Source organism: Physcomitrium patens, chromosome 13, assembly GCF_059467195.1.
Source record: "Physcomitrium patens ecotype Gransden chromosome 13, ASM5946719v1, whole genome shotgun sequence".
NCBI lineage: Eukaryota > Viridiplantae > Streptophyta > Bryopsida > Funariales > Funariaceae > Physcomitrium > Physcomitrium patens.
This window is the reverse complement of record NC_143422.1, coordinates 9,525,789-9,548,529: the sequence shown is the minus strand read 5'-3', so window position 1 is coordinate 9,548,529 and position 22,741 is coordinate 9,525,789. Positions and strand designations below refer to the sequence as shown.

The following is a 22,741-nucleotide window of genomic DNA, read 5'->3' as shown; positions in this document are numbered from 1 at the left end:
ACTCCTCCCAAAGATCCTTCAAAATTTTTATTTTTATTTTTCATAAAAATAAAAATAAAATCAAACAAAATCCAATACCTTCCACCTCAAGCTTTCACGTCGGGTTCACCACTTATGTCATATTATGTGCTTTCCTACTCGAGAATGCACCGGGTGTCTGGCTGTAGAAGGTAGTATGGAGATTCGGTAATATTCAAGCAGTCTATCAGTTTTTGACTGTTGGAATATAAACGATTGTAAGAATATACCGTAAATCTATACGGATGTCCTTCGATTGCTCGTCGAAATTCTTTTTGTTCCAGTCGATAGGTCTCTAGACGTTACAGAGAACCCCGAACAATCCAATCTGCTAATCTTTGATACCGCTTTATACTTACGACCTTGTATCCACTGACTGTCTTGTTAGATTAATCCAAATATTTTCATTCACTCCGCATACTCAATCCTATAGATATCCTTTTAATTCTTCAATCACAGATGTAACTTCGATTTCACAAAATAGTCAAGAGTAATCACACCCACTTCATTAAAACTCCGATTCACCAGTACAACACATCAACCTTTCAGCATTGATCACCAGAAGTCCCTTTTCTGACCCCTACCCAAAAACCTTGTATCCTCCCTTTTTCTTAACCTCCCTAATTCCCGAATCTCTGAATCCTCTCTTCCACCCTAACCATTTCTGAATATTTTTTTTTTCTCTCTTTCGGAAAAAAAATCCAGTTCACCAATACAACACTCATTTTCAGCAACGATTGCCTCTGTCTTTCCCAAAACCCTATGAAAAAAAAATCCCAATTCTCTGTCTTTTCCCCCCGAAGCATGAAGCTAGCTCTTCGACCCTTAAAACCCTAATTCTCCCTTCTTTTATTTCTTAACCTATCCTCCCCTTTAACCCTAAGAAGATCCTATTCTTCCGCCTTGGACTCCCCGAATTGGAACAGTCAACGGAGCTTTCTCCCCCATTTTTACCTTTAAGAGATCTTTTTACCGAAAGGACGTTCCCGGAATGGCACAAAGAACGGAACAGCTTGAAACGAAATTGGAGCCCCGTAATTGGACCTAGATTAGAAGTCTTCTAAAATTGGATCCAATTGGCTCTCCCGTTAGAGCTTTCTCCTCCATTTTTTACCTTTTAAAAGATTCTTTTTTCGGAAACAACGTTCCTTGAAACGACACAGAGAACAAGACAGCCTGAAATGGAATCGAAACCATAGTAATCGGGACCACATTGAGTCGCCTGACCAAATCAGGTCTCATATTGGCTAAGAGGCCCGTAGTAAGACCTGGATGTTCCCGTAATTGGGTCAAATTACTCCTTCACATCAGGCTCACTCAGTCATCGATTTAGTCCTTTCGATTCTATTGACTCCCACTATTGGATTAGAATGGAGCATTTCATTACTGGTAAGTATGCCCTGAATATTGGCACTAGAATCGGTCGTTGCTCCCAATATTCGAGGTAAGTGAACATTAATAAAAGTCCCCTTTCTTTATATTTTCACAGTATATTCATATTACAACATGACACCGTGCAATTGAATTCTTCACTATCACAAACCAAAAAAGGTCTTGTACTCTCTACCAGCCCTTCCCATTGTTTTACTATACCTATATGGTTAAGAGTCACAAAACTAGAGTGTCATGCATTCCTTGACTTGAGAGCCTTTGCATGTTTTATTGATGAAGAATTTTTTAGATCACTCAAAATCTGTACGGTCAAAAAATCCAAATGCGTATATGTAGAAGTAATAGGTGGTCGATCTTTATCCTCTAAAGACATCACTCATGACATGGTTCCATTTAAACTAACCTTTGAAACTCATAGTAGCCAAGTAGTATTCAATGTCATTATATCACCATCTAGTCCAGTCATTTTAGGACTCTCATTGCTTGAAAAATACAATCTACGGATAGATTGCTTATTTCAAAAGTTAGAATTTCTTCTAGTAGATCATGGAATCTCCAGATCTATGAAAAAGCTTCTAACACCCAATAAGCCAAAACTTAAACAACATTTATTTATTGGAGCTAGAACATTTGTGAGGGCAGCGAAACAAGATACTACATTTGCGGTCTATGCAAATCCACAATTGGAATATGTCGTTGCTACAGCAACAATTCCAAAGGCTTATAAGGATTTTTCAGATGTATTTGAAAAAAATAATGCGGAGATCTTCTGAAAGCATTGCCCTTACAATTATGCGATTGACTTTCAAGAAGGTTCTCAACTACTATTTGGACCTATCTACAATTTATTCAAGAATGACCTTGCAACTTTAAAAGAGTACATTGAGAAAAATTTGGCTAAGAATTTTATTTGATATTCCAAGTTGCCAGTTGGTACTCAGATATTATTTGTGAAGAAAAAAGATGGATCTTTACGAATGTATGTCAATTATTGTAGTCTTCATAAAATCACAATAAAAAATCAATATCCATTGCTGTTGATATCTAGACTTCTTGATCAACTTAGCCAAGCAAAGTTCTTTATGAAGATTGATCTACGAGGCACTTATAACTTGGTATACATTAAAGAGGGAGATGAATGGAAGACAATATTTCGCTTCAAGTATGGACATTTTGAATACAATATCATGTCTTTTGGACTTACCAATGCACCAGCCATATTTCAATACTTAATGAATGAAATATTTTGTAAGCATCTCAATGATTTTGTTGTGATCTATTTGAATGATATTCTAATCTTTTCTAAGAATCTGGAAGACCACGAAAAACACATCCCCCTTAAGCTGAAAAAGCTACGAAGTCTTAGACTATATGTAAAACTAGAGAAGTATGTATTTCATGCACTTCAAGTCGAATTTGTTGGATATATTATTTCTAAGAATGGTGCCACTTTCTTGAAGGTGCCTCTCATCAGGTGACTATATATACAGATCACAAGAATCTTGAATACTTCACGTCAACCCGAGTTTTAAACTATCACCAAGCACGTTGAAGTATATCCTTATTACGATTTGACTTTTGCATCACGTATTGATCCGGTGTCGTGTTGTGATTTGGCTAATATATAAAAATAATGTAATTATGTACTTAATATATAATTTATTAAGTAACATGGTAAGAGCCATGTTAGTAGATTTTAATTGGTCATAGAATATAATTTGATTATTACCTTGAAAAGAAGTTGTTTAAAAAGATTACTATAGAATTTGTATAACTTTAATTTTCTTTTTGATAGTGGCTTTTAAGATTGGTTTTGGTTGATAGTAACTTCCAAATATTTAGAGTCACCTTTGTTAGACATTTGTGACATTTGAAAACTTATTTTGGTTCTTTTATTTAGTGTTTAGAGTATAAATTATGTAAATCTTATAAAAAAAAGGATTGAAGAAGGGTTTTGATAGCAAAGGGAATAATTAGGGCACCAATATAGATGAATGGAGATAAATGATGAAAATCTCCATTCCTATTGGTCAAAAATCATGACCAATGGACTTTGAGGAGGCTGCCCGAGGCCATATTAGGGATTAGGGTTAGTTTTTCAGAGCCATTCGAGCTTTGAAGGCAAGAGTCAACAAGTTTAGGTTTTTGGCTATGATTTTGGTACAAATCTTGTATGATTTGGAGTTTATATGAAGGCGATATAGGCACTCAAAGTTAAGGTGTTGATTTGGAAGCTACTGTCACACTTTTTGATATAACGAATGCATACGGAAGGCAATTGAGGATCGGCAATAGCAACTAGAGAAAGCACTTTTGTGGCTACACTTTTTGCATACTGATTTTTGGATTTTAAGTTGCAATGAAGGAGTTATTAGATTTTGAAGTCAGTGCATGCAATCTAAGGATAGTAAGTAACCCGATTTACTAGCAGTTGTGACTTGAGCTATATCTTGAGCAATTTGAAAAGGTTTTGGTTAAAAATTTTAGGAATTTTGTAAATTTATGATAATAAACTTTGTACATAAGTTTTATGAAATTTAAGTATTGGATTCTTCAGATATTAAGAAAATAGTGCTTGAGTGCTTGTAAATTAGGGTTTAGAGCATCTTCTAGGGTTTCTTAGATGCCAGAAGTTTGGAAGTGAATTTGTAGTTGGTTTTTTTTGTGATAAAAGTTAAGAGTGAATTCTATCTATCCTATAAATTTGAGATAATCTAAATAGCTAGATCAAGAGTTATAAATTTCTAAAGTTCAAGATAAGAAAATCCTTCGCAATAAAATTATATTTTGAAGGGATTTTGTTATATTTTGAGTTTTATGCACTTTAAAGGAGTTTTAGAAGCTAAGAAAAGATTCATATAAAGGTTTAAGCTAAACTCTCTACAGCTAGATACCCAGTGTATTCCTAGATAGCAAATCATGCCATACAACACCAGGAGTCAAGAAAGATTATTAGATGTATTATCAAGACGTTCCTACTTTGAACCAAAAGAAGGCAAGGCATCATATGATCAACAACGAGCAACCTTGTTAAAATCTGAGTAATTTTATCTTGAAGCAATCAATGTATCAATGCTTGTGGATTTATTGTTTCTTGATTAGGTTTGTGAAGCCTCAAATATGGATCCTCTTATTCTTTATATCAAGCATCTTATGAACAACCTTCTTGAAGATTCTTCTAAATTCAAGTATGAAGTCAACCTCTTATTCTGTGAAGAATGTTTGTTTATTTCTAAAGGGCCAACTTCCATGCACGTTCTTCAAACATGCCATGACTTCCCTCTAGCTCAACATTTCAGATTCAACAAGACCTTGGAACTTCTATCTAGAGATTTTTGGTGGCCTAAAATGTAGAAGGACATTAAGAAATTTGTATTATCATGTAATACTTGTTCAAGATCAAAGAATCCTCAATATTGGCTATATAGACTTTTTCAATCTCTTCTTATTCCAAGACAACCATGGTCATCCATCTCTATGGATTTCATTAAAGATCTTCCACCATCAAGCTCATTTGACACTATCTTCATAGTTGTTGATGAATTGATGAAGATGGCACATTTTATATCTTGCAAGAAATCAATTACTAGTGAAGAGTCAGTAAGACTCTTTATTGACAATGTCTATCATTACCACAGGTTACCAAACAACATTGTGTCGGATTATAGGCCACAATTTGTATCAAGGTTTTGGAAGACACTCTTCAAGTTTCTTAAGATTGACATCAATCTTTCATATGTCTTCCACCATCAAATTGATGGCCAAACGAAGCAGGTCAATCAAATTCTTGAGTAATATTTGAGGTGTACCATTAACTATCAATAAGACAATTGGAGTTTCTACTTGTCATTGGTAGAGTTTGTATATAACAACACAATCCATGCATCTACACAACAGGCGTTGTTCTACTCAAACTATAATCATCATCCAAAGTTGGATATGCTAGAGCCTTCAAAGTCGACAAATCCAGCAACAGAGGAGTTTGCTATGAAGATGGCCAAATTTCAAGCAACCTTGAAGACTCACCTAGAAAGGGCTCAATAATGTTATAAGCTACTGGTAGATGAATTGAGGAAGGAATATCTTCCATTCCAAGTTGGTGACAAAGTGTGGCTTCTTCGACGCGATGTAAAAACCAACGAGCCATGTAATAAGTTGGACTATCAAAGGTTGGGATCATTTGTGATTCAAAAATAAATTAATAACATAACTTATTAATTGGAGTTACCTTCATCCATGAAGATTCATTGAGTCTTTCATGTTTCATTTTTGAAAAGGTATAAAGAATTGAATATACCAGGTCGAAGACAACCTCCACCTCCTATGGTTGAAATCAATAATCATGTTGAATTTGAAGTATATTCTTTTGATCTTTTCTACCTCATATGATATGGATAGTCAAGAGATAGACATCCTACCAATCTCAACTAAGTAGCTTTCAGAGATGACCTCAAGATGAAGAACCGCTTGAACTATGAAGATGTCAAAAAATACCTAGTAATAGATTACTAGTAATTGTATTTGAGGTAGAACTTGCCTATGAAGGACGTCTAGAAAGAGTGTTTGCAAGATAATTTCACAATGAAGATATCAAAGTTCATGCTTGGTTACAAATAGAAGTCTTGGGGCACTATCAATGGCTACAAGGACCTATAAACCATTTCCCTTGCAAAAAATAACTGAAATATATAACGGACATTATGTGAAAAATCTTCAAATTCTTATGCATATACTGACTTGCTATAATATTGCTTCTCGGAGACCTCAAAACTAAAAGAGGAGGTGATGTCATAGACATACAACTGAATAAGATTCTAGAAGGTTCTAATAGAATCTAAGAAGGCTCCATAAGGTTTTAAGAGTTTCTAAAAGATTCTAAAAGGTTTTAATAGATTCTAAGAAAGTTCTAGAAGGTTTTAGGAGGCTTTAGATGATTTAGGAAGTTGTCAAAGAAGAATCTTAGCCTTGCTTTGTTTCCAAGCTTCATAAAAACTTCTCAAGAAGCTTCCTAGGACCTAATATATGTAGGAGTCAAGGCTGAGGAGATCCTCAATCTCGACAACTCACTTCTTATGGTCTAGTCAAGATCTTCTTGCCTTGTATCCAGTTGTTGTTCTAATGTCAAGCTAACTCCATTTCTTGATCTTGAATCCTTGTCTTATGTATGGTCCTTAACAAATGCAAGTTGGTTTCATTAAAGGCAAAAAAACAAAGCATATTGATCCAAAATATTTTAGTTATATCCATGACTTAGTTATTAATCAAGTACTTAAGATCAAGAAAATTGAATCTGCAAATAACCTTGTTAATCTCTTCACCAAAGCTCTCCCTTTGTGCAACCATCATTGACTTACTTATGGCATTGACATGTAGCGACTTGCTTTTCTTGAGCAAGAAAGTTAATAAACTCTTAAAATAATGTTGTATTCTTTTTCCTTCATTTATAGTTTTATCCTTGAATATAATAAAGTTTTCTTAAATAAGGTTTTAATGAAGTAGTAGTTATAGATTTTGCAAGATTATAAAAAATTATAGATTATAATTCTATGTAAATTTTATGTTATATAAATATTATGACAAGTAAGGAAGAATGTTGAGAGCATTAAATGTAGTCGGTGCTCTCTATAATATTTATTATAGTTTATAATAAATACTATAGCTATAGTATTTACAATATAGTGGGGAGAAACTGTTTATCTTTTTCTCTTCTCTTTGTATATGTGCAATAACCATATTAATATACTCCCTCTTTGTGTGTATGTGTGTGTGTATTTTTGTGCATATTACTTCTACCTACTCTTGTGTATCTCCAAACAGTATGGACCGAAGTCATGGATTGTCTATGAATCAATATATTAGAATAATAAACCTTTTGAGCAAAGAGAGCAAGAAGAAAATAACAAAAATAGTAACACTAGTATAGATCGAGATAAAGAAAAACAAGCAACACACATTTATAAGAATAAGAAATGAGGTTGAATTATAGAACATATTAGAATGAAAATTTGTTTATTTGAGCTCATTTGAACTCTACCAATTTAAGCAAACTATTTATTTAGATAAAGAGACAAAGAGACAAAAATATAACAAACAACAAATTCAATATTAATGTGGAACAATGAAGTAAATGAACAAGCAATATGAAAAACAATACTAGCAATACAAGAAGATAAAATATAAAGCAAAACTACCTAATTAAGATGTTTATTCTTAAATCTATATTTAAAAAAATTTAATAATTTTTGGATATTACAATGAGGCTCTTGAACTTATAGCCTCTAATTAGTAATTTATACAAATATGTTGTTAATATGTGACGAAGTGATTAATGGATCCATGGTGATATTTTTAATCTTAAAGAAGTTAATGGATGTACTATGTAACTTTTGAAAATTAGAATTATTATTTTTTTACACCTTACCTACACTCATACTAATAAAAAAATTAAATTATGTATTTAAAAGATTCAAATTTGATCTTGAGAATCAAAATTATATAGTTTGTAATTTGTACAAATATATACACAATTGTCAATTTTTTTCATAATCGAATTCAATTTTTTAAGTAGTTTTTATGAAAACTATTAAATTTCTTAATCTTTATAAATGTAGACAACAAGAATCCTCAATTACAAAGCTAATTTTCTTATATAATCAAACTGTTGTAAAGTAATCATACATACAAACCAAAGACAAGCAGATTCAAAGGGAACATTCCTTGTAGATTGAAAAAAATGTTTCAAACTTTTTTGCCCTTACAAAAAAAATAAAATAAAATAAAATAAATAATGATCACTCTTATAAAAAGATAAAAAAAAATCATGATAATCATAAACCCTTATCTAACTAGGTTTTTATAATCCCACTTTTTACGTCTAATTTAACAAGGAATCAATCAATGGAGCATTGGAGTAACGAAGAACTCAAAAGCCTAAAAAAATGCTCTCATTCATATCCATGAATGGAAAAAATCAAAATGAAATACTGGGAAGGGACATCTTCATGATAAATTTTCATTCAAAAGGCCAAGTTGTATAAACATTCCAGAAATGAGCATCTTCAAGATTTCTCTACACATAAGTGTAAAGAATCCACAGCGTGTTAGCAAAAGCCTTTAGCATTTGCTTCCAGGTTTCTGCAAGGATCTCGGTTTGAGCAGCAGGAAACAAAAATCCACTAAAACTTGGACGTAACACTTCACATCTATTTTAGGTTCCAGTCGGTGTTTAGTTTCTTCGTTCGATGTGTCATGCGCTCTCATCAAACCGTGTAATCGAGGGGTGCTGATAAGATCAAGACAGTTTTACCTACTGCAGCAGGAGTTGCAGTGACCGAGCCTGCCCTACTGTTCAACACACACACCAAATAACAGGAGATTACTTGGCTTAGGTAGCAAAGTCACTCGGGTCTACCATTTCATCCCCACTTGCATCATCTGGCAAGGGTAGAACTAAAAAAACATTTTGTAATAGCTGGAGGCTCTATTCAATCAGTACAGCGTGCAAAGCTTAAGCTTATCGAAAATTCAGCCAGTGCTTGTAAATGGGATGCTTCGCTGCGACCTGCCAGGTCTAACTCCATGAAGGGTCAAATCTTCAGGCTCTGATGAAATAATGTCAGAGTGGTCTTACTCAGGAACATCTGACATATAATAAATTCTTGGAATCATGGTCCATAACCAAATTTTTTCTTCAGCCTTGCGCTGACACTGTTCTCACTTCTATACACCTCATTGTAAACAGCATCCCAGTTATGCTTGGTCTTTTTTTCTGCTTCAGATAAAGACTGCAAACCACGTCCAATTTGAGCCGCATCGCTGGCACCCCAAACAGCACCAAGACCCCTCTCAATGCTATCTCCATACCATAATATGCCAGCCCCTGCCATCATGCTGCTCCCAAATATAACCCAAGCACCTCGACTGAATTTTTTCTTTTGCCTCTCCCTCATAGCGTTGTAGAAATTTGTGCGAATTGCTTGAAGAAATTGCCTCTGCAGCCCTGATACGAGTCCCTGTGAAGCCACTTGAGCTTTTTCAGCAGTAAGTGCAGCTTTTCCAGCGGATACGGAAGTAACTTTTGCAGCTGAAGCCTTCACTGGAAGAACAATTTTTGACGCTCCAGGCATTCCCTTAGCAACTGTAAGAGCAAGGGAACGTTTGCTGTTCAAGAATCCAATCTTGAATAGTGTGGTAGACTTCGCTAAGACAAACTTCACCAGGGGACTTAACGGGCCAGCCCAGTGAGGCAAATATGCTAGACCAACTGCAGCAGCTGCACCTGCACCAACAACAACAGCGGCTTTCTTCTCTTGGCTAGCTTCTGAATGATGAGACGTTTTCTCTCCAAATGAAAACAACGTTTCAAGAAAGTCTACTTCTTTAACTTCATCTGTGGAGACGTAGCACTCATCAATGAGTGGAATGAAATCCTCAGGGATTTGTTGGTTCCACTGCTGGCGAATCCCAGCCACACGATTCACATCTACAACTGCCACTACTGTTCCATGCTCTCGTGCTTCTTTTTGCAGGGACTGAGCTAAGATAGCATGGCTCTTATCTTCATATGGAAGGTCGTAAAATTCTGCTGCAGAGCGACTTGGTACCTAGATATCAAAAAATTCGCAGTCAACAGATCAAATTTATGACAGAAATAAGGGAAAAATCCACTGCCTCAATCAAAAGTAGGACTTGCAAACAAAGGCAGGTTTTACTCATTTATGGTTAGTGAAGAAATTATGTTGCAAGCTGTCAGACTACATGTAGGAAAAGAAATGTGCAAGGTTTCAAAATTAACTTGAACAATAAAGAAAACCAAATGAATCGTACCGTATACAGATACATCACCGCAAAGAACCCAGCAAAGCTCAGCGCAGAATTTGCTGACATACCTTGCGAGCAGATGCTAAAATTGAATTATTCATTCGCACCCGGCATATCTCCACAAAAATTCGAAACATAGAAGCCTTTCGGAGGTCATTAGAGCTGACCTCTTGGCCCCTTTCCACGGCTTGACACACATTCAGTGCGTGCGAAGCCGCATCAATATTTTCACGCATTCGAAATAGTCCGTGAAACGCTTCGAAAATAGGAAGGAAAGGAAGCGCTAATTTTGGATGATCAGATGCTTCTTCCGACGTTTCTTTCGAGGGCTCAGTGCTGCCATCACAAAAAAATTAAAATAAAAACAGAAAAGAAAAAAGAAAAACATACTCATAATCGCTTTACAGAGGGCTAGGATAATGAAAAATTGGAAACTTAATGAATTCAGCCACATTTTTTTCTAACTATTCCACAAATTCTTGTCATTTTTCGTAGTAATGGAGTACTCATTGGACAACGTAGGTAAAGCATCTCAATATTTTCTTCAAACTCAAAGAGAGGACTCTCCACTTGATACATGGTCATTGCATGCTAGTCAGAGGTTTATTCGCTTCAGCAGAATCATCACTGAACAATCATAAGTGACCATTTCATGCCTAGTAAATGCTCTGATAAATGCCTCGAAGTAACATTCCAAGAAAACTATAGATCATAAGAACTGTTCCCACATTCACACTCAAATTTGAGAAACAGAACCTGTTTACTAGAGTTGCTAGATGTGATTATGTGTTTCGTTTTCAAATAAGAGGAACCCAAGGAAAGAATCAGCAGATTCTACTCCAAAACCCCGAGCGATATCTAAATGAAATGGTTGATTCGATGAACTCACCTCTCTGTAGTAGGTTTCGTATCAGACAAGCTTGTATTATGACCGAACATTTGTGCTAGGGCCTGACTTGTCGACTTCCTCCATTGATGCAATTCAGCAAGCGGAGATTCTGTCACCATCCGTCGCAATCCCTCCGTGACACGCCTCGTTACTTCGGAATTCAAAGCATCTAAAACGCGATTATCATTGGCCAGGAGATTCTGTCGAGATGAATCTTGCACAGGATCCGGGCTGGTGCTAGGGGTTTCAGCGGGAGTAGAGCTTTCACCTTCTGCTGGGGGTTGGGGGTGGGCAGACGATCGGTAGGGATAGTCGATATAGCGAAACAACGCATTCACTTTCGCCGCAGCCTCTTTCGCTTCCAACACATCACCATACGCTCCCGTCCCGAAGATGGAATTCGCAAGCCTCACGCGCGCCCTGCTATCATACGGCACAATTGGATCCCGCTCAAAATTCTCCCGCACCACGTCGAAACTCGACGTCGGCACTTCAACCGGCACGCCATCCTTTGCCGCCAATCTCTCCTCCTCCCTGAACGAATCTATTGACTCCAAGTCTACTAAGGCAACAACAGCCTTCGGCTGCGCTTTCGCAATTAATTCCCTAACATCCCTGACAGCCTTCTCCGAAAAATACCAGCTAGAAAGCAGATATACAACCGACTCTGGCGAGTCCTTAGGTCGCAATGCCATCACGAACTGCGACGTAGACTCAGGCAAGTTAAGCTTCTTCACAAGTTCCCTAGATTCGACAAGATCTTTGGGATCGAACCAGGCGCGCAGCCAGTCCAGCAATGAGGCCGCCATAGCTGCGCCCCCCACTGCGTAGCACTCTCTCTCCCTCACACACAAACAGACAAACAAACAAATAAACCAACAAATAAATAAACAAACAAACAGACAGACAGAGAGACTTGGTATGTAAGACTTGAGGGAGACTTCAGCGTTTTCCGAGTAGTCTTCAGGTCTACCGGAAGACCTGGTAGCCCGGTTCCCTTGGGCGTTCCCTTTTGTTCTCCCCGTAGGCGCCGCGTTCGCCACCGCGTCTGGTTGAATTAGGTCCAGTTGGACACTTGCAACGAGGTTACGAGAGTTGGGAACGTGTTCTCTTGAATAGAACGTGTGGTTGTTTCGAGTTCCCTTGAGCGTGTCTTTGGATGCGGTTTCTATGTGGATTCTGTCGGTAACGCCTTTTTGCAGAGTTTGACTGCAGGTTGGATATTCAGAATGAATAAAAATAATGATGATAAGTGTGTTTTATTGGTACATTCTCAGTATATTTTTAGTTGGAAATAAATAATTAAATATGGTTTAGGAGAATTATTTTAGAATAGTTTATAGTCATATTGATTAGGTTTTGTAGTAATATATATATATATATATATATAGGAATGTTAAACAAATCCAAGTTTTTACTAAAACAACCCACTCATCCTAACCATCATGAAAAAAACAACCTCAAGATTCATTTCTCCACAATTGGATCTACAACCAATGAAAACAAACCACATTTATTATGATTATCATATTCTTCATCAAAGATAGGTTGATTTTGTAAAAGCATGGATCTATTTAACATTTGCTTATATGTATGTATATATATTATAACACTTAGTTTTTTTTTTATAAGAATATATTTGAAGTATGGATTTAGTATCTATTTTTGTTAATTTTTATTAAAACTAATCATAAAATTTTAGAAATATTAGAAGTTATAAAATTGTGTGATGATTTTTTTAACAAATAAATTTTTGTAGTTTTAAAATAATAACTAATATGTTTCTACCTATTTCAATTTACTTTCCATTTATTTTTATTCATCTAAATTGTATAGGTATTTATTGCAATATATTAAAGTTGATTTTTTGCCTTATCATAGTTGTATCTTGTATTTTGTCTACTTTAGGTAAATATAATATAATAATTTTGCTTGTCATTAATTAATTGTTTTCTTTTTTTTATCAAAATATAAATCATATTTGGTGGATATTTAGGATATCTTATAGTCAATCAAATGTATTACACATAAAAGAGAGTATCAATGTATTAGATCACTTAAGTACCTTTAACAAGATTTTTTGTAAGTTGATAAATATTGATGTCAAATTTAAGATAAAAATAAAGTTTTGTTCCTATTGACTTTGTTAATTCCATCATTTGAATATTTATTCACTACTTTGTTATATAAAAAAGATACATTAAAGGTAAAAATAAGTCACATATTTTTTTATCACATATCTAATAAAATGAAATAGAAACCAAATAATAACACTTTAAATTTGAAAACATTGTTTATTTATGGGAGGTAAAAAAAAACTAAATGGACAAATCCCAGGACATCAAAACAAATAAACAAAAATCTAGATCAAAATCTAGAAATTGATTCAATAAATCTAACATCAAACAATCAAACAGTATAAATTTTTTAAACAAACTAATTTTGTGGATTTAGATGAAGATTTTAAAAATACCTACACACAAAGTAATAAGATTTGAAGTATATAGCTCCTTAATAAATATTTGCTCTTGTCTCATATATAAAAGAATTGGCATAATTTGTGTCAAAATACATTTACTAGTGTAACCTTGACAAGTGTTGGTATATTCCCAAAAATACGAAAGAACTTGATTTATTTTATTGCTAGGAATTGCATCGCGACGTTGCAGGAATTGGCTCCGGAAGTGGAGTCGTAGTGTGGGCAACTCTCGTCTCGCTGCTACAGAGTATTCATGCTGCGGCGAGTCTGTCGAGACGTTCTCACTAGGATTGCCTCCCTCCGAGACACCTTTGTGGCTAACATGGCTGTAATTTGGACAGAGGAGGTGTCGGCCCATCAGCAGCAACAGCTTCTTTCTAGATCTTTCTGAGTGCTTCTAATGCCCACGCATGCACGTTGACTCGAGTTCTCCCTCAGCTTTTGAACTCGCACACGAACCTAATACAAAGTTACCATGCCAATCAGACATGAAATACTACAAAAATCCAGCGTCTACAAATCCCAGGTCCTCGAACTAAAACCTCACCCAAAGGCACCCTCAACAAAAATTCAGCACTTTTTAGAGTGGTCCTTTCTGACAATAAACTTGCCCACACTGCTGTGATACATTCCAGAAGCTGAATATTATCTTTCTTAGCATGTTCCTGCTCACGACAACGTTACATCAGAAAATCTGCACAGTGCCACCGTTTCCGATAAGATGATATGAAGCACTTGTAAGCGTATTTGTGTAAATAAGGGGGAATATCAAAACATTTCAAGCCATACGTCTTGGCAAAACAGCTACACATTTCTAGTATGACAAGTTTTAGAAATATTAATACCTCATAGAACAGGTAATATTGGCCAATAGTGATCTCCGCATTGCTGTGTAGGAGTACAGAATTCCTACCGACACTGACCCTTCTAAATATACTTCAAGTTTAGGAGTAATGGATGTGCTTCAGAGAATGGAACGAATTTTTGATTCTCTCTGTCAAGGTTGTTGTAGCCTGTTAGTCCCGCAGTGTAGAAGTCAAATGAACATGTCCACTATACAAACACATGGACTAGGCGATTACCGGGATTGCAACATAAACCTTCAATGCCCCTAAAGATTCAAGTCCTCTGCGGCCCTGAAGTGCCCCTTCCATCAAGAACCTGACGCTGTGGAGTATGAACTGAAGGTTTCGGGTTTGGGGTAACATTTTCAGTCATTGGTTGTGTGCGTTGTCTGCAGAGGTTGGCGATGGGGTCGGCAGCAGCGCCGATGTTCCAAAGCTTGGTAGTGTGAGCTTACGATGTCGAGCTTTATCAGAAAATTGAAGAGTTGATTAGGAGGAAATTGCCCGAGTTTTCATGTCAGCAGGAGGTCATATCAATGTGGGAGTGAGTCAGTGAGGCACAGAGAATGGCCACCATGCACATGTGGGAGAAAGATGGTGCAAAGAAAGGTAAGAGAAGGGGACACGGTGACGACGATGGCGATGATAATAGACGGCCCGGACGGCCAGAAAAGGGTGGTACCAAGCCTAAGAAGCAATATCAGAAGTCCCGGTGGTCGACTCTTTTCAGAACACCTCTCTTTCAACCAACATGAATTTCAAGCTTTTCAATCTACTCACGTCTTTTCTTTGACGGATTACTATTCAGTGATTGTTCTTAGATTAGAATATGCAGGTCGAAACGATTAAAATAACCTCATCAAACCATGACAACCAGTTTCTTCCACTTCCAAAAAATAACGAAATTATAGGGCCATGAAAAACTCTCCTTTCACAATACAATTGTATCAGTACCTATGAACATCTTTCTAAAGTTATGTATTTAGTTTGTGATAAATGTAAGGATGTGACATCCCAATATCAAAGAGCCACCACAAGAGCCACTACAAGTGAATATTCTATCTATATTAGAAGCATTACAAGACAAATTTCCAAGCATAGCCAAAAAAATTGAAGAGTATTTAAGTACTTTTGTTGTGTTGTAACATGGTTACTAGGTAAAAAAGAAAAAAAAATGATTATATTCTAAAAGAACTTAATTAAAAATATTATAAAAATTTACTTTGGAAATATAGATAATAGTCAAGGAGGTAGAAAAACTAATAAGTGCTAATGCTGCATTTTGTAAAATAGGCTTCTACTCACTATGTATAGCCAATAATAAAACAAAATAAAATAGATAGAAAAAAAATGAGTAATAAAGACATCTTAAAGAAAAAGTAAAGAGTAGTTTGTAGCAAAAATTACCTTATAAAATCTAGAAATTGATACCTCAAGAAGACCAATTGTGAACCAAGGTTGAAATTAGACCTTAAGGCACAATATCAGACATATATAGCAATTTTGGGGTTTTTTTGCCAATCAAAGAATAAGATTAGAGAGCAGACTTTAGAAAGATTGTTTTAGCATTAGTTTCAAGTGATTTGGATGGATATCAAATTTTTGAGAGCTTTTCAAAGTGAAAAATGTATACAATAATTTTGGGTTTTAAAAAATAAAAAGCTACTTACATATATCAAGAATTTGTGAGTATTGTAACAGACATATAAGTAAAATTTTATAGATCTATAACTATGCTTATATTAAATGTATTTTAAAAATCTTGAGTAAATCATTAGTTAAATTGAAAGACATAAGAATTTGATTGAGTTAGGATCTAAAGTATTTAAATTTTAGAGTCAATGAGATTTTCTATAGTCCTAAAAAATCTGCTAATACAAATGAATTGGAATTTTGTGAGAGCATAGAATGCTTAAGTTCTTATACTTTTGCTAATTAACAAAGCAACTGAATAGTTCAACAAGGAATAATTGTTGCTAGAAGATCAACATTCAGATTCAAGAAGAAAGATGGCTAATACCTAAGAGTACAAGAGGTTTTTTTTTTTCAATTGGTTAGTTTAATTTTTCTCAAACTTTGTGTGCTTTTTTTTTTACTTAAAGATTAAAATGTGAAAAAAAAATAGTCAAAATCAACATATCAATTAATAATTATTAAGATTTTAAAACTAATATAGAAATTTTATTAGAATTTTTTAAGGATTTATTTAGGATTTTATTAGAACTTAATTAAGAATTAATTAAAATATTTTAAAGATTTTATTGACATTTTTTAATATTTCTTTAAAAAATATATTTTTGATACTTCTTTAGGATGTTTTTAGTATTTTTTAAAGGTTTATTTATATTTTTTATGGTTTTTTAATAAAATTTCTTTAAGATATATTAAGAATTGATTAATGTTTAATTAGAATTGCTGAGGTTGAATTTGGATTTATTTGAGATTCTATTTAAATTATTAGGACCTTTGTTGTTGCAATTTCTAATTTACTTTCCACAGCCAAGTGTCTAGTGCATTCTCACGCAAGATAATACGTTAAACAATACCACACAAAACCTAAAAAATTATCTAAAATTTATTGTCATCTTCTTTAGTAGTATGCTTTACAAGCTCCTATTCTTCCTATTAACACTCACAACTCTTTTTAAAACTCTCTAATTTATTTTTTGTGAGCATCAAGAAGAAAATGCAAGGCTTTTATTACTTCATTTTGTATCTATATTAACACAAAATATAATTTAAGAGTCAAATGCCTATTGAAATTCTTGCAATTATAAAAACCACATGACTTCAATTTATAACAGAATAATTAGTTACAAAAGCTGTGGAAATCAACCAATTGGAATTGATATCACTTATTTTGGTTATTATTTATAAAACTCATGCAAATCAACCTCAATCAACTTAAAGAATTTTTCTTTTTTGTGATTTTAAAAATATATATATTTTGCTATTTAGAACTAAATGGTCCACTATTCAACCAAAATAAACACTTCAACTAAACATAGCTTTTAGTATGCATCCTATTAAATATCCTTCTTCATATGTTGTCAAGTTCAGCATACTTGAGTCTAGTAGATGTTGTTGATTTCTTTTTAGTACATCTAGCCATTAAAATAGTCGACACTAATATCAATTCTTTTATCCCAAATTGCCTTTCTAACAATACTTTTGTCATCATTTACAAGTTTAGTAAAATTTGGATATAATTTTGTAGTTCCATTGGCTAAATAGATGCCCAAGTAAACAATATTGATATTTTAAAGTCTCATTTAAATAACTTTATATCATAGGCATACAATCAAATTTTGGCACTTGCCAATAGTACAAAAATACACTTGAATACTTCTCATCAACTTGGTAAAATAGCTCCAATTTCCAATACCCACACCTTACCATGCAGAAAGTCCATGAGATCAACATTACAATAGTAGAAGATGAAAAAAGATGTATCAAGTGTATGATGGATTCTTCAAGGCCAAATAAGTTGAGCAATTTGTGGCTGCAATCTATTGCAACAACAACCAAAACTAATTAATTTTTAAGTTGATTTTTAACAAACACATCAAAAAAATGATAAGTCAATAAAGATATACACATTGGTGAGATTGAAGTAGGATTGAAGAGCCTTGGGTATCCTTCATGTGCATGAATGTTAAGCGTTTAGGAGTTTTGTCCAAGAGATCAACTGCCCACTTTGTATATTGAAACTTCTTACACTATTAATGGCCTTTCACACTACTTGCTACAAGCATTCCTTGACATTACTATGCTCTAGTTGAATTATTTGTGAACATTACTATACTCCTCTTATTCATTCTTGTCTAAAGAAATAACTTAATTTTTTTAAGTATAAAAGAAAAATAGATAAATAAAATAAATAAAATAAAATAACAAGCTGTAATCCAAATGTTTTATGCTGTAAAGTTTTATTGAGTGTTTTTTGGATGTTGATAATACCATTGATGAATATAAATATAAATATTTACAAATTCATGCTAATAAAAATATAAATATTTACAAATTCATGCTAATAAAAATAATGGGATTAAAAAAAATTATGTATTATGTTGCTTTTTCATTTACATTGTTGATAGATAGTAATAAATTATGATATTATGTAATCACTACAATGAATTGTATTTTTCTACTGTAACAGTCCAATATGGTTAATCTTTTTACTTAAAAAACACTTAGATGTTACAGTATTTTTTTTGTTTTTCAACTTTTTTTTGAGTGATTAAATCTCAAAAGTTCTTTTAAAAAATAATTTTCAAGCAAAAGAAAATTAAAGCTACGATGCATTTAATACGTTGCAAAAGAGTTTACACAATTATCTTTTAAAGTGATTTTTTGTATTCATTACTATATGTTGAGAGAAATGTCAATATGTATATATATATATATATATATATATATATATATAATAGTTTAAAACCTGCATATGTCCAAAACCTTTTTCAACTAGGAACCATTGATATTGAAGAAAAATACAACTCATTGTATTTTCTAACCCAGAGTCAATTCATTGTATTTCTAACCCAGAGTAGACAATAATAGCAGTAAAAATAAAACTTGGATAATGCATTATAGAGGCAATTCCATTCGTTAGATTTTATCTAATTTCAAATGAAAACCGCTGAATCAAAGTTTTTCTAAATTTTAAAAAAAATTAAAATTAAAAAACAAAAGATGAATTTTCCATAAGTTTAAATTATATAATACAATTCAATGTCCTTCACCATGCCCGTAGGCACCATTCCAATGAATTGAGGTCCAAAGCTAATTTCTGGGAAACCCTAAAGGAAAAAAAATTGTATGTATGTATGTATGTATGTATGTATGTAGGTATACATATTATTGTTATCAAAAAAAAAAATACTCTGTTGAGAAAAAGATACAAAAACAAAATAAATGTGGGAGATTCAATGGACAACGAAAGCCGCATTCAACACCCCAGGTGTGAACACACGAGCGGCTACCCAGGGCTCGTGTGAACAAGTCCCTGTGCCACGCAAGCGAAATAAGAATGCCACGTCAGGAGAAACGTGGCGCACAGGGAGGAGAGGATGTGGTTCATGGGGACTCCACCGAACCCCATCCACCCGGCCCGGTCCCGGCCTGCCCTGTCCAAACGCTTTGAAGAACTTTTCGAGGAGGAACGATGTGGAGCACTTGGATTCCATCAACTCACCCTGTGGCTCCCGTTCTCACACCCATGCATATTCATCCATCCACTGACCACTCATCCACCGCCGCCCTCTCATGCATCCATCCATCTTCACCAACAGTTGGCTTTCCCCTCACTGAGAACGGAATATTCCAAAAGATTCTCACCCTCCTCGTCCTCCTCTTCTTCCTCCTGCTTTGCGGCTAAGCTTGCTTGCTTGGTGAGAGATGGGGCGATGAATGGAAGCCAGCGAAGGAGGACGGAATTCGGAATTCGCCAAAGCGGCCTTCCTTCGCAGCCACGAGTGCTGGTTCGGAGGATCGTGATTTGTGTGCGGCGTGGAAGTAAAGGGAAAATTTGCGCGGCTCACAGAGAGAGTCGCTGAGCGTCAGGGTCTTTCAATTCTCAGTGCGACATTTGTGCGTCGAGCTTTGTGGGTTTGAGAGTCGGTGAGCTGGGGTCCTTGATGGTTGGTGTAGAAATTGAAGGAGGGGAGTTATTGGTCCTGGATTCTGACGCTCGGGGTGAATCTTTCCAGCTAGTGTTGGATGTGTTGGTCTGCTCCGTGAGAGGAAAAATTGTTCATAACCACACGGATGTGCTTGTGGAAGTCGGAATAGGATTCTAACGGGGAACAGGCCTAGTTCCTGAGTTTAATTCTATTCGGTTTTGCTGCCTGTGGGGTGTTTGTGGCATACAGATTGTTTTTCTCTTGTGTTGATAGGAAATTGCAGCAATGGCTACCGTGAAAGGTTTGTGCTCTTCAAGCTTAGCACCCTCCTCCTCTTCCTCCTCCTCACAGAGGTCTTTGATCTCACCAGCCTCGTCGTCACACGCCTCTCGCTTCTCCTCGTCGTCATCTCGCCTCAACGTGCTCTACAATGCAGAACCCGTGCGCCACTCTCGCAGGAACTCCAGATTAGTTACGTTTGCAGTACTGGCAGAACCTAAGATTAAGGTGACATCGCCATCGATAACCAGAACTAACGAGCCGGAGGTCGCAGGGATAGCAACCGCAGATTCTCAGATTCTAGAGTTGGCCAGTACATCACATTTGCAAGCCAAGCTCCAGAGTCCTGCAAAAGCAACTCCCAGGAATAAGAGTCCCGTATTGGGACTCACTGATACCAGTTTGAAATCAACTCTTGAGCACCGCCTCTGGGTAGCATTCGGCGGAGCGATGGTCACAGGAATGATGACCAAGGCCCTGATCGCCAGCCATTCTCCAGAAGGTTACTTGGAAGTGGCGGTCGGCGTTGCTTCGGCGTGGGTACTCGCTGATCTCGGCACGGGATTCTACCACTGGGGGGTCGACAACTACGGCAATGCAAAGACCCCAGTCTTCGGCTCACAAATCGATGCCTTCCAGGGACATCACCAACGGCCCTGGACGATCACTAAGCGGGAGTTCGCGAACAACATTCACGCCATTGCAAGACCTGCCGGCCTCTTCCTCAGCCCCTTCTTGCTCACGCCCAACCAACCTTTCTTCGATTCTTTCCTCGGACTATTCCTAGGCTTCGTGGTGATGAGCCAACAGTTCCACGCATTCTCTCACATGAAGAAATCTCAATTGCCACCATTCGTCGTCGCGTTGCAAGACAGCGGCTTCCTCCTCAGCCGCAAGATGCACGGGACTCACCACAAGCCACCATACGACGTGAACTACACCATCGTCAGCGGGTTATGGAACCCGATACTAAACGAGACTCAAGTCTTCAAGAAGCTGGAGAGATATATCTATGAGAAATGGGGCGTGGCGCCGAGAGCCTGGAGTGACACATCGGAAGAGTGGATGCAAACAGACAGTTACTTCGAAGACGGCACAGAATTCGACCCAAGCCAATCTTCGTGAGCAACGCCGCTCACCGAGTTGTCGCATTTGTAGAATCCCCTTTGTACCTTAACACAATCCCCCCCCCCCCCACATGTTTCAGCCGATTCTGAACCCGACTACATCTGCCGAACAAGAGTAGTGTTGATCGATGAGGTTGAGATTGCCAGACAACTAGATAGAGTTCATTCTTTTGACGCCACGAAAACGATCGTCAAGCCGGTGCTTTCTCCGACCCAAGTTGAGAGATTTAGTGCATTCTGGAAGGAAGATGGTGTATCGAATGTCGAACCAGACAATTACGTTTCTTTTTTCATTTTTGCCTTTGTTATAAATTTCCTACCTTTCCTACAGTCTGCACCTCTCTTTCGATCTTCTGTTGCTGATGTTTCTTCTGCTTCTGTGACCTCAGAAATCCATAACTTCATATGGGTTTTACTACTGTTAATTGTGTGCCCCGAGCAAGAATTTGCCTTCTCCAACGTGAACTTCTCACTTAATTCTATCCGGATGGTTTCATAGCTTTCTGGCAGCTTCATTCACTCAACAATTTGGAATTCACTAGGGGTCAATTTCACGTTGAAGAACATGATCTTGGTTCGGTGGTTACAACTTCCACTAACACTAAGTTCTCAATCTATCTAAGCATGTAATGTGTTTTGTACTATGTACTGGATATCAAGTCTAGCAAGGAAAATCGTTTGATTTTTTTTCTATTACTTTTTGTTTTTCGATCCTTGACCAGAATATAAGTTCGCAATCTTACAGTGTAATGATATTGTAAATTCTCTCTGGTAACCAATTTTTTTTTTTTTTTTTTTTTTTTTTTTTTCTAAATCTTCCTGTTTTGCTACAGGGAAATCAATCAAAAACATATTTTTGTATTAAATAGCCGAAGTTTTGAAATGAAGTTTTATTCATTTATTTATTTTATTTATACCTATGTAACTTAGAGCCATTGGAATGCATACATTGGTACAAGAGCATTAGTTAATTGTTATTTTAGTAATTCAACTTCTATGAATGTCACATCCAAGGAAGAAGAGTCATGTTGTTGCTTGGCCTGCGTTTTGTTGAATCTAAATAAACTAATGTATTATTTACATCTCATTCTGCCATGGAGAAGGCTTATGCTTATGTTCCTACTTTTCATTTGTTGATGTATTCAGGGTATTTTGAGATATTTTTATGGAGATAAATATTGTTTTCTAAAGAAGGAAAATATCTTGGAAACTGTGTTGTTGTATGAGGTTGGAATAGGATTGTTGTGTTTATGATATAATATGTTTTTTGT

General features: G+C 35.7%; 2 protein-coding genes across 2 annotated transcripts; one reads left to right on the top strand and one right to left on the bottom strand.

Annotated features, from left to right (window-relative positions):
* Positions 1-8,391: 8,391 nt before the first annotated feature.
* LOC112290729 (uncharacterized) lies at positions 8,392-12,087 on the bottom strand. The gene is made up of 3 exons (XM_024537354.3): positions 11,120-12,087; positions 10,299-10,566; positions 8,392-10,013 (listed from the first exon to the last, which is right to left on the bottom strand). Exons 1-3 carry the CDS (start codon positions 11,926-11,928, stop codon positions 9,075-9,077), a joined length of 2,016 nt encoding a protein of 671 aa, XP_024393122.1. The 5' UTR covers positions 11,929-12,087; the 3' UTR covers positions 8,392-9,074.
* A 7,753-nt stretch (positions 12,088-19,840) lies between these two features.
* Positions 19,841-21,800, top strand: LOC112290313 (fatty acid desaturase 4-like 1, chloroplastic). Its single transcript, XM_024536463.3, has one exon. It carries the CDS (start codon positions 20,350-20,352, stop codon positions 21,466-21,468), a length of 1,119 nt encoding a protein of 372 aa, XP_024392231.1. The 5' UTR covers positions 19,841-20,349; the 3' UTR covers positions 21,469-21,800.
* The last annotated feature ends 941 nt before the right edge of the window (positions 21,801-22,741 follow it).